Source organism: Microtus oregoni, unplaced genomic scaffold, assembly GCF_018167655.1.
Source record: "Microtus oregoni isolate MIOR12 unplaced genomic scaffold, Mior012 000003F_ref0000135, whole genome shotgun sequence".
Classification (NCBI taxonomy): Eukaryota; Metazoa; Chordata; class Mammalia; order Rodentia; family Cricetidae; genus Microtus; species Microtus oregoni.
In genome coordinates, this window is record NW_024543062.1 from 33,141,959 (window position 1) to 33,154,133 (window position 12,175).

At 49.2% G+C, this 12,175-nt stretch overlaps 1 protein-coding gene across 3 annotated transcripts in view; it reads left to right on the forward strand.

Annotated features, from left to right (window-relative positions):
- Grk3 (G protein-coupled receptor kinase 3) overlaps positions 1-12,175 on the forward strand; it is a 105,733-nt gene that overhangs the window by 70,475 nt on the left and 23,083 nt on the right. For all 3 annotated transcript variants that reach the window (XM_041648261.1, XM_041648262.1, XM_041648264.1), the window contains 3 exons: positions 5,245-5,323; positions 6,835-6,965; positions 10,242-10,336. In XM_041648261.1, the coding sequence (XP_041504195.1) occupies positions 5,245-5,323; positions 6,835-6,965; positions 10,242-10,336 (305 nt within the window). The remainder of the gene's footprint in view (positions 1-5,244; positions 5,324-6,834; positions 6,966-10,241; positions 10,337-12,175) is intronic.

Here is a 12,175-nt window from a genome sequence, read left to right on the forward strand (position 1 = left end):
TCCAGTTCTTGGCCTCACTGACCCAAGCTCAGTCGTCCCTTTGGAGGCAAAGTGGGTTTTCATGACCAGCTTTTGTTGACTTGTGGTTGGTAATGATTCTAATTTTCAGAGCTTCCAGAAGGACTTTTTGCTATGGAGGCCAAACAGTCATGTCATTTAGGTGACCTGTAGGATGAGAACGGGGCTCTAAATACTCCCTCATTGTGCGCCCCTGCTTTCCAGCTCTGGACATTTAGCTCCATTTTCAGTGAGTTATTTTAAAGCCCCATTTGTTTTCAAGATGTCATATGGAGAATGTATTTTTTTTTTTATGTTGGAAGTATACAAGGTCATTTGGTTTGTATTCTTTTAATTTTTTTCAAACAAGGGTGTATCTTCGGTCTGACCTGAAGGGAATAAATTTGAAAATGATGTTACATTGGGCCACTAACGTAAGCTGACCGAAGAGAGCCCTACTTATGTCCAGATACTGATCTGGAGGCTGGTTAATGGGGGCACAAGTGCCTCAGCCTGGAGAGCAATAGCAAAGTGACTTGGGATTGTCAGCGTCTAGTTCTGCATGGACACCAGACGACACTCCTTCTGGCGGCTGCTTGGCCCCTGGATCAATGAGGCTGGCAGGCAGTGGATTCCGAGGCAGCACCCAGCCTACCCCTTTTTTCTGTTACTATGTTACTCCTTCTGATCTGTTTCACAGCACGTCAGTGGTAAGCACTGTGGGGCTTGAACTAAAGCCATGAAAACTAACCACTTACCCTGGGGGAACAACTGAGCTCCAGACTCTCCTGGGGGAGACGGGGCTTCTAATGTGTGCCAGGGGAGGGGCTTCCTAGGTGTGGCAGGGGAGGGGCTGACCACAAGTATTTGTACAGTCTCAACAGTACTTTGGTCAGATGCCCAACTGTCACATGTTACTGTTAGGCTCTCGACCCTCATGCAGAGATCAGGGAAGGCTCTGGTGGCAGGTGCAGCTTTGGTGAAGTAGCTGTGGGTTTTCCCAAGCATGAACTTGAAAGCAGGCAGAGATCATCACCAGGCTGTGGTCTGAGGCTGTGAGAAACAAGGCTTGCATAAAGGATTTGAAAGACTCAAACTTGAACGGCTTGCATGTTGAGAACTTGATGGTCAGGACTGAGGCTGGTTAAGAAGAAGAAGAAGAAGGAGGAGGAGGAGGAGGAGGAGGAGGAGGAGGAGGAGGAGGAGGAGGAGGAGGAAGAAGAAGAAGAAGAAGAAGAAGAAGAAGAAGAAGAAGAAGAAGAAGAAGGTGTAGATCCTGCTGGCTGGAACTGGGTTGACGGGAGCCTGTACCTGGCACTGGATGAAACCGCCTTCTATGGAGCAATGGGGATGCTCAGGGACCAACAGGTGTGGGGCTTCCATCACGGTTGGCTATCCACTTCTTTGTGGCCTCAGGCAAGCAGTTCCCTATTCAATGGGCTTGGGCTTGACTTCCTGGGCTTTGAATTAAGGAAGTGAGGCCTGCTGGTTTTTTAGAGCCTCATTCTAAATCTAAAACTCATTCATTTTCTTACTAAAGGCCCTTGCTTTCTCGGGGAGACACAGCCAGCCTCTTTGCAGTTTTTCATGGCTGTCATTAGAAGGACTACAGCCAGCGTGTCCCAGAATCTTCCCTGTAAGGTCCTCCAGTGTCCTGGGTACAGTTCCCCACCTAAGCTTGGAAAGACCCTGGCCTTACTGAGTTTAGGGTCCTCTGTTCCACTGAGCTGCCCCTTAGATCACAGGACAAGTTTTAGGGGAGCACCACTGAGGATTAAGGGGGAACTGTGGAGGAGAATAAGATGGTGTCCCCAGAAGGTCGTGGAGAGATCTGGAGAAGCATGGAGGGGGGGGGGGGGCTATGCTGGCTTGTTTTGTGTCAACTTGGCACAAGTTAGAGTCATCTGAGAAGAGGAAACTTCAGTTGAGAAAATGTCTCCATAAGATCAGTCTGTACACAAGCCTGTGGAGAATCTTCTTAGTGGTTGATGGGGGAGAGTCCAGCCCATTGTGATTGGGGCCATCCCTGAGCTGGTGGTCCTGGGTTCTATAAAAAAGCAGACTGAGCAAGCCATGAGGAGCAAGTTACTAAGCAGCACCCCTCCATGACCTCTGCATCAGCTCCTGCCTCCAGGCTCCTGCCCTGTTCCTGTCTTATCTTCCCTCAGTGGACTGTGGTCCAGGATACGTAAACCAAACAAACCCTTTCTCCCAACTAAATCTTGGTCATGTTGTTTCATCACAGTAATAGTAACCCTGAGTTAAACAGGGTCCAGAAGGCCATTGGCTCACAGGAGGATAGCTCTGTGCTTCTTGTTCTTGAGGGCACACAACACTTGGCATCAATAAATTCGCCATCTCAGCAGAGGACCAAAAAGGAAGCTGTCGTTCATCTTGACCCAGTTTTCTCTAGAACTTATGGAAATTAGTCTAAGTTTGTACACCGCCTCTCTGCCTCCGTGGTGTTGGGATTGCAAGCACAGGTCACTGTGACTAGCTCTTTAATGTGGGTTCTGGAGATCCCACTCAGACTGTCTCGCTTGCTTGGTGAGAACTTACAGATTAAGAGTCTACCTAATACCAAGGTTTTAAAGAAGTTTTCCTGTGGAAACCTTGGCACCTTCTTTGGATTTTAATAATTCACAATGTTGAGAAAGTCTATATTGTGTGGATAGGCCGTGTTGTGGTTGCAACCCTCTAGTGGTGAGGTGTAGTTGGAATTTTCTTTGGGCCACCTAAATAATGTCTCCTAAATAGAGACACAGAGACTTAATGAATTGTGAAGGCCCAGCCATAGTTTAGACTTGCCTACTAGCTCTTTTAGCCTAATTTAACCTGTTTCTCTTCAACTATGTTTTGCCTCGGGTCTTTAATTCTGTATGCCCTACTTTCCTGCTTCCTCCGTATCTGGCTTACTGGCCCCCGGTGTCTCCCTGGTGTCTCTTTTTCTTTTTCCTTTAAAGACTAAATTCCTCCTCCTACTTACTCTCCGTGCACAGAAGTCCTGCCTATACCTCATCCCTCTTTCTTGGTCATTCAACTTTTTATCAGAAATCAGGAGCAGGCAAGGTAAAACAGAAACACATCTTTACATAACTAAACACATCTTTGCGTAGTTCAGCAAGGGGAACACATCTTTGCATAGTTAAACAAATATTCCACAGTGGTGAGGACATGTGAAGAACCTGGACTTGTGAGTCCTGCGGAAGAGCAGTCAGTCATGAGGACTGGTCATCAGGAGAAGCAGCCTTGTCAGGAGTCAGAAGTCCTGAAGTCACCCAAGGCTTGGGACACCAGTTCCCTGCCCAGGCCATTCCTCTCCTGAGCTTTCACAAGGTGGCTAGCTCTGCTGTTAGCCCGACCTACGTGTGACTGAGTCTGCTTCTCTCCCCCTGAGAGCACGAGGTAGCCTGTGTTGCTGCACATGGCGCTTGCTCGATGAGCTGGACAGCAGGGTTGGCGGGAGCTTCCCCAGGACCAGATCCAGCTTGAGGCCATCTTCTAGACAGTCCCTGAGCCAAGAACGGCTCATCCCTTTCTAGATGGAGGAAAAGGACACAGAATGGATGGAGGATGCTGTGCATGGTCTGCAGAGCCTGAGCTCCTGTCTAGTGCTCCTTCTGCTGACTCTCCTCAGGGGACTTCCTGGGCTGGGCAAATCCAGCAGAGCTATGCAGCAGCTCTTGCACCTGGGGCACAGGTGGGCTCCCGACTGTCTGCCTGGTGTGGAGTTGCCAGGTCATGGGGTCAGCAGGTGATGCACAGTCCAGGTAACAGCTCCAAACAGCTGGTCCTGGCTTAGCACCTAGGTGTCTGAACAGTAGTGTTGGTACAGAGTGTGAGGCCAGGCCATACTTTGGCTTTGTTGTGCAGATGCTCAGCTGTCCAGCACTGATAGAAAACTCTGACCCTGCCTGTTGCCTTTTATGTTGCATTTATTGCACTCAAGTGACCATCTGCATGTGTGCTCACTGGAGAGTTCCTTCCTCAGTTGCATTGTTTTGTGCTTGAACTTAGGCCATGCCATCTGAACTACATTTACCTTATGAGCAGTTCTGTGTGTGTGTGTGTGCACACCTGTTTGTATGCATGTGTATGTATGCTCCTGTATACATGTGTATACCTGTGTGTATATGTATATATATTATATGCACTTGTGTTTGTGGATACATGTGTGTATACCTATGGATACTTATATGTATATGTATGAGCATACCTGTGTGTATCTGTGTGCCTCTATATGTGTCTACACATGTGTATACACGTGTATTTATATAGTGTGCTCCTATGTTTGTGCACATGTATATATGAGTGCATATATATGTAATATGTGTATTTATTTTTGCTTTTATATATGTGTATATGCATGTGTCATCTGTGTGTGTATGTTCACCTTATGCAGAGGCATGGGGATACTTGTCCATATGTGTGCCGGTGGAGGCCAGAAGTGGATGCTGGCTTAATCTGTCACTCTGTACCTTGTGTTTTGAGACAGGGTCTCACCCTGAACCTGGAGCTCACTGACTTGGCTAGATGGACAGCCAGTGAGCCCTAGGGATCCCCTTGTCTCTGCCTCCCCAGTGTTAGCATTCCAGTGTGTGCTGAGGTGGGTGCGGGCATCTGGACTCAGGTCCTCACGCTGTGCAGCAGCAGTGTTCCCACCAAGCCTTCTCCCACATCCGTCTGTGACTTTCCTGGCTCTTTTTCACAAAGCGTGTCTGTACTTTAGTTGCTGTCAGCCTGTCAGCGCTCATTTCTGTTAGGCTTCTGTGGAATCCATAACTGATTCAAGGGACGTGGACACCCATTTACTGTTACTCTGTCAGTCACTCTACAACATAGGTTCCACCTTCAAAAGCTAATTTCGTCCTAATAGCACAGATGCCAGCCACCCTCTCGTTCGGTTCTCCTGCGTTCAAAGCAGAGATTCAAATATATAGTTGACTGGACAGAACCCAAACCATGGCCAGCAGAGGCCAGTGGGGCAGCAGCGTCCCTGAAGGCTCTGAAGAGAGCAATGCCAGGTTGAGTCAGGGTGAGAGAATGTCTTGAGTTCGGCTGCTCTGATGGCCTGTGTCTGTCTCTTTCATCAGCAGAATCCGTTGCTCCATGGTTTCTGAAGTGACCAGTGCATGTCACACTCAGGGTCAAGGAGAAGGAGTAGGAGTCTGCAGTGGGGTGTTTGGTGGTAGGAATGATTTCTGGGGCTGCTTCTGTTCTTCTCAGACTTGTGTTCTTTCTCTCTAGGACTGTCCCTTCATTGTCTGCATGACTTACGCCTTTCACACACCGGACAAACTCTGCTTCATCTTGGACCTGATGAATGGTAAGCAAACCCAGGGGTTCAGCTGCAGGGAATGCTCTGTGTGGCATTCATTCTGAGCTGGTGGCACCCAGGCATGCTGGACTCTGCGAACCTGTCCCATAATTGTAATCTCTTTGTAATTTGGAGGGCATCTTTGCCCTTTGGACTTCGGTAGATTCATCTTCAATATTGGCTGTGATTTCTCTCTCAGCCTTGCCATTCTCTCTCTGGGAAGCTAGGTCTAGAAACTTCTCACAAAATTAATCCTGGCCTTGAAGTTTTACCTTCTGGACTGCAGCTACCCCCAGGCTTTAATTAGCTTATTTCGTGGTCTCAACTCTTGGGAATGAAATATCTCCCAAGCATATAGGCCAAACACAGGCATGCATTATTAAGAAGCTGGCTTTCCAGGACTGGTTTGTGTGGTCCTGCCTTGCTCCTCTGTGTTTCCGATGTCCTCAGGACTCTGCGTTCATCTTTGAAACATGAACGGTCACCCCGAAAACACACAGACACAAAATGTTCAGCTGTGGAGACTTTCAGCGCGAGGATGTGATATTGGAGCACTTGGAGTATTTTTAGGAAAAGCTGACATGAAAGATGAACCATTCAGCCATTCAGATTCTTTTTATTTTTTTAGTTCCCTTGAAGTTTTATTATGTTTTGAGTGTTTGATTTGAGCTCAGATCTACCCCCAAAATAGGAAGAACATAAGGTCAGTAATGAGCCAAAGATGCCAGCGCCAACAGCACATGCCTTGCAGATCCTGTGTGTAGATAGGCAGAAGGGGGCAGTGCTCATGGAGGCGTGAGGACAGAGTAGCCTAGCCCCTTCTCTGCCAGGGCCAGGCTGGTGGAGGCTGAGCTGGCCCACTGGGAAGAGCTTGGAGCCCTTTATTTAGTGTCTCAGTACATGTACAATGAGGGCAGAGGTGTGTGGAGTCCAGGGCAGCAAAGTCAGCCATGTGACAGACTTTATCATACACCTCTCCCTGCCCTGGGCCTTATGGACGGTCCTTGAAGTAGTGCAACTGTTTCCTTTTCCCAACATTGTATTTTGAACAATTCTGAAGTCAAGGCTAGGGTAACAGTTTTATGAGGTTTCTTGGATACCCATCACCTAGGGTTTTCCAGTTACACTTCACTGGTTTGAAAGCATCATATCCCCCTCCATGGGACCAGTGTTGAAGGCTTTTCTTGTTTTTTTTTTTTAAACTGTGGACTATTGAGGCTGTCATTGCTTTGGAACACTATGTAGGTGGGTTCAGTTACTAAGCAGGTTTAAATAATCAGTGGTTCAGCTGGCCCATGCCTGGTGGTATAATTGGTAGCAGAGCCACCAAGCCCCTAATGGTGGCTCCATCTCATCCACTTGAAGTTGTTTCTATAATGATCAACACCTTTGATCTGATTACAGAAACCAAAGACAGATGTCAAGGCAAAAGGAAGAGCCATTCTGTTTTGCTCTAGCACCCTCCTTCTTTAGGGTGACCCCGTCTACTCTCAGTGAACATTCTGGGTCTCTGGTTGCAGGGGGCGACATGCACTACCACCTCTCCCAGCACGGGGTGTTTTCTGAGAAGGAGATGCGCTTTTATGCCAGCGAGATCATCCTGGGTCTCGAGCACATGCATACACGCTTCGTTGTCTACAGAGACCTGAAGGTGAGGAAGATTGGGGTGTGCCCACAGCAGGGATGGTACCTGTGGCCAATCCCCATTGTCATGGCAACCTCAGTGCCTGCTAAGATGCTGGGTGAAGTTCTCATGCTAGGTCCAGGTGTTACACAATAAAGGAGATGCTAGTTGGTATGTTTGGGGCATTTCCAACTTCGTATATAATCATGGTTTGGTTGATGCTCACTAAGGAACAGATCTTATCCTGCTGGTGGGTCAGGGCTTGAGAGGGATAAAGACAAGCTGTGGGCCGAGATAAAGGATGATGGAGTCCTTGCTCCTGTGAACAAGGCTGCTTGGATGGAAAGGGGTGGGTTGTGGATTGCAGCTCAGTTCGTAAAACTTCCTGGGGACACCTTGTTGTCCCTTACTGAGCTGAGACTGACTACTGAGCTATGGTCAAGTGCTTGGTGCTGGGGTCTCCATGCAGGAGGGAATATGGGTGTGTCCATGGTGACACCGTCTTATGTGTGATGCAGACAGAGAAGAAAATAAAAGGGACTGAATTAGTCAGGGACTCTATTTCTGCAGTAAACCTCCATGACCAACACCAACTTAGGGAGGAAAGGGTTTGTTTCATTTTATAGTTTGTAGTCCATCACGTAAGGAAGTCAAGACAGGAGCTCAAACATGGCAGGGACTTAGAGGCAAGAGCATGCAGAGGCCATGGAGGGGTGCTTGTAATGGTCTGCCCTGTCCCTTTAAGAGATAAGCCCTGCCCACTCTCCTCCCCTTGGATCTTCCTTCCTCTTTCAGCCTGTAAGCTCCCTCCTTTCTGTCTCTCTCTTCCCTCTCCTGAAGAAGTAACTTCTGCTTCTCTCCCTTCTCCTCCCTTCTCCCCTCCCCCTCTGGTCCCCCCCCCCCTGCATCTCTCTCCCCTTCTCCCCCTTCTCCCTCCCTCTCTCCTCACCCTCCCTCCCATAGCCCACTGAGTAAACTCTGCCCAAACCCTCTCTCCGCATGGTATGGCTATCCCTCTCTGTCTCTCATCCGCTGCAGCTCCTCGAGGGATTGGCTGACCCACCGAGGGCTCTCACCTGCCATGTGGCTGCCTGCCTGGTACCCACTGCCCCTTGTGGCACGCTGCCCGCTGCCGCCTCTTGGTGACCGCAGTGTTTTACTTTTACCATTACAGTGCTGCTTACTAGTTTATTCCCCCACTGCTTGCTCAGCCTGCTTTCTTAGAGAACCCAGGGCCACCTGACCAGGGACGGTACCACCCACAGTGGGCTGTGTCTACCCCATCAATCACTAATTAAGAAAATGCCCTACAGGCTTGCCTACAGCTTGATCATATGAAGGCATCTTCTCAATGATGCTTCTCTCTTCTCAGATGACTCTAGCTTGCGTCAAGTTGACAAAAACAAACAAAATCATCCAGGGTGAGCCCCCGACAGATGATAGGCACGGGTAGGATGTCTCAGTAGCAGCGAGAGGTGAATTGTCGAGGTGGCAGCTTACCAATAGGATAAGAGAACACCGAGACAAAGGGCCAGTGGCTCGTCTCTGTCTCCTTCTGGAGTGGTCGAATATGCAGTGGTCTGAGATGAAGTCCTGTTACTTTCTCCAGGGCTCTGTGAGACGTTGTGTTGCTTGTTTGAGACAAGGGTCTCCCTGTGTGTAGTCCAGGGCAGCATGGAACTCGAGATCCTCCTGTCTCAGCCTCCCAAGCTGTACCAGCCTGTCCTGACGCTGATAGATCTAGGAAGCAAAATGCTATATTTTGGTTTTGGGCACATAATTTCTTGTCCCCGAATACTTCTGAGAATTTGAAAGTGTTCTTTGTTTTAAAGGATTACTCTCTTAGCTTTCTTTCATGCGTGCATACAGAAGAAAAGATAATTTTTTATTGAACTAGAAATAACCAGATGCTGGTGGGCTCATGGCATGTTAGCTGTTCACGAATTTTATGAGGAACCAGATACATGCTGACAGCTCACGGAGCTGCTGCCCTGTGTCTTAATTTAGACCCTGGGATGACTTTTACCCATGTCTCTGCTGTGTTTGTTTTCTAAGCTTTTTAGTAGGCAGTGATGTTATTCAGTTCCCATTATAATTGAATCCTAGTCACTCATGATTATTCATGCTTCAGTATTGTAAGAGCTTGCCATTATTTTTATTTTAGTCAAAACAATAGGTGCTTCATGGCAGAAGGCAAAAAGCTATTCCTGAGGAGACTGTGGTTGGGTGTGTTGGGGGCGTGGCTTTTGTTTCTGTGATTGCTCTGCCCAAATCTAATGTGGATGGAAATTGTGCCAGTCACCTCAGAGTCAGGATCAGACCGTTTTGGCCATTTGCTAGGGCCCTCGTCAGCGGTGGCTGTTCATCAGAATTAGCATGAAGCTTTGGGATGTTCCCAGTCCTTGGGTCAACAGTTGCACATCTCTGCAAGATCCCTTCCTTGTCTTGGCTCTTGAAGCCATGTTCTCTAAACCTCGTGGTCCACAGATGACCTCCAGAAGCCTGTGCACCTGATCCCCATTACTAGGATGTCCATGCGGCTACACCTGAGCTCTTGGGGTAACTCCATTGCTAGCATGTCCCTGTGGCTACACTGGAGCCCTTGGAGTAATGGGGAAGACATGCTTCCAATTCTATAGTGGGAACCCTGCTGCTCCCCCCCCCCACTTTGGGTGTCATTCTCTGGTGGGGTTGGTGTAATGGCTAAGATAAAATTGCGCAGTTCCCTGAGGGGCGGCAGTAGGCCATAAGGGGTAGCTGGGTCCCACCACCTGAGGCCTCTGTGTGTCCCAGGAGGGTGGGAGGTGGTGGGTGAGAGACCTTGGTAGGTCAGCATGGAAGCTGGTCCCCACAAGGAGCTGCAGTGGGTGAGAGATGGATAGGCATGCCATGCAGAGAGAGGGTTTGGGTATAGTTTATTCAGTAGGTTATGGAAGGAAAGGAAGAGGGGGAGAGGGGAGAGGATGAGGAGAGGAGAGGAGGCTGCAGCTACCTCTTCCAAAGAGAGACAGGACAGAGAGAGCCCAGGCTAGAAGCAGAAGGAAGATCTACTTGCCTCTGTGGATGGGAGGAGGGTGTGGGCGGGACTTGTCTCTTAAAGGGACAGGACAGACCATTACAGGGAGGGCCCTTTGTCCGCCTTACAGCTCCTTCCCACTGAAGTCAGCAGAGTGGAGCTGTGTTCCTTGTCCTGCTGGCTGATTTGAGAACACCGAGTTCCCCATGATGACATAGGGATGCCCTGTGGAGGTCATGTGCAGCTCGGTCGTCTCCTGGGGACTCTTGAACTTCTTTTTCTTTCAGCCTGCAAACATCCTCCTGGATGAACACGGTCATGTGAGGATATCTGATCTTGGTCTTGCCTGCGATTTCTCCAAAAAGAAGCCACATGCCAGTGTGTGAGTAGCATGTCCGCTGCGTTTGCCGTGGTCCACAACGTGGCACCTTTGTTCAGGCAGCACACCTGGCCACAGGTACCCCTGTCTCCCGCATCAGCTGCATTTTCTCTGTTGTACTCAGTGTCAAGGTGGTGGGAGTGGAGGTAAAGAGCAGAGTGCTTCCTGTCACTGTTTATGGGGACAGACACGGCTCCTGGGGAACTGACCCTGCTTGGGAAGGGGAAGGGGTCTGGTTCTGAAGAAGCTGAAGGTCATGCTGCCCGTGGAATCTGAGCAAGTCAGCTCACCTCTTACCTTCAGTCTCTTCTGTAAAGTAGAGCGAATACATTTTTACCTCATTGCCGGAGTATGTGACAGAGCCCGTGCCCGAGAGAGGCATGTGATGCTGCCCAGGATGCCCTCAGGGAAGGCTCAGGCCGGCTTCCATCTCTGTCTTCTGTACTTCGGGAACTTCAGGGAACCAGCCACCTGCTTACTCACCGTTCAGGGCTTAACACAGGCCGTATCCTAGACTTGAGAAGTGAACCAGTTGCCACAGCCCACAGCCATCTCTGAGGACTAGGAGCTGCATTTAGTGGTGGCAGAGCTAAGTTCAGGTGACCTGGCATTTGGCCACCTCTAGATAAAAGCCTTGCCCTAGCTCTGAAGAAGAGTGTGCCAGTGACCACCCCGAATGCCCACTTTCCCTTCTAGAATGTCTCCCCCTGGGCCCATGAATGGCTCAGCAGAGAAGGCTGTTGCCACACTGCTTGACCACCTGAGTTCAATCTCCAGGCTCCACATGAAGGGAGGGAGGAGAAAACTGACTCCCATAAGTTGTCCTGTGTCCTCCACACACAAGCCATGGCCTGACACACATGCACACACAGGCACTAAATAAATACGAAAGTTTCTCATTCCTAGCGCCGAGTCTTCTACAGTTACATTTCACCATCCCTCTGAGCAAATGTTCTCTCTACCCTGAGTTTCATTCTGTGTGCAGAATAAATACAGGCCTTCCTTTTGTGTAACTAGATCTGAAGGGGTGGATTTGCGGTGCTTGATGAGGGTCTGCTTTAAATGCAAACTGCCTTTGAAAGCGCATTGCTCCTCTGTTGATACATGGGTGGTAAACGGTACAGTTTCTCTAAGCAGATGCTCTTTGCCCGGAAACTGTTGCAAGGCTCTGAGAGCATCAAGGGTCTGCCCAGCGGGCTATCTGCACTTCCCCCAGGCAGTTCCTTGGCCATAGATGCTTTTGCATTTTTAATGCCACCCCTCTTTGGCATGTTCTTGTCTTCAGTTTACTGTGGTCATTGCTAAACATGAGTAGGAGATTCATAAGGATGCATCTTCCCAGAACTCAGCTCTGTGGCATGGCATAGTTTATCCTACTAAGCTGGCCGCCTGTGTCCTGAGAGGCAAATCCAGTCCACATGGAGGCCTGCTGTGCCTGCCTCCGGAAGCACTGTATTTTGAACAGTGGCTTGGCTTCCTTTTTCTGTCACTGTGATAGAATACTCTGATAACAGCAACTTAAGGGAGCGAGGACTTGGGTTGTATTCCAGGTTATATCGCATCACGGCAGGGATATCCTAGCTGTGGACCTGAGGCAGCTGGGCACATCACATCCAGTCAGGAGAACGGTCCCTGCTCTGCTCACGTTGTCCCTTTTGTACAGCCCGGGACCCAAGCCTAGGGAATGGTGCTGCCCACTTTTAGTGTGGGTTTTCCCATCTCAATGAACTTTAATCAGTTCAGACCCAGGCATGCCCAGGAATGAATGGTCCCTCCCAGGTATTCCAAATCTGTGTGGACAGTTGACACTGGCCGTCTCAAACAGCATTCACAAAGAGATTG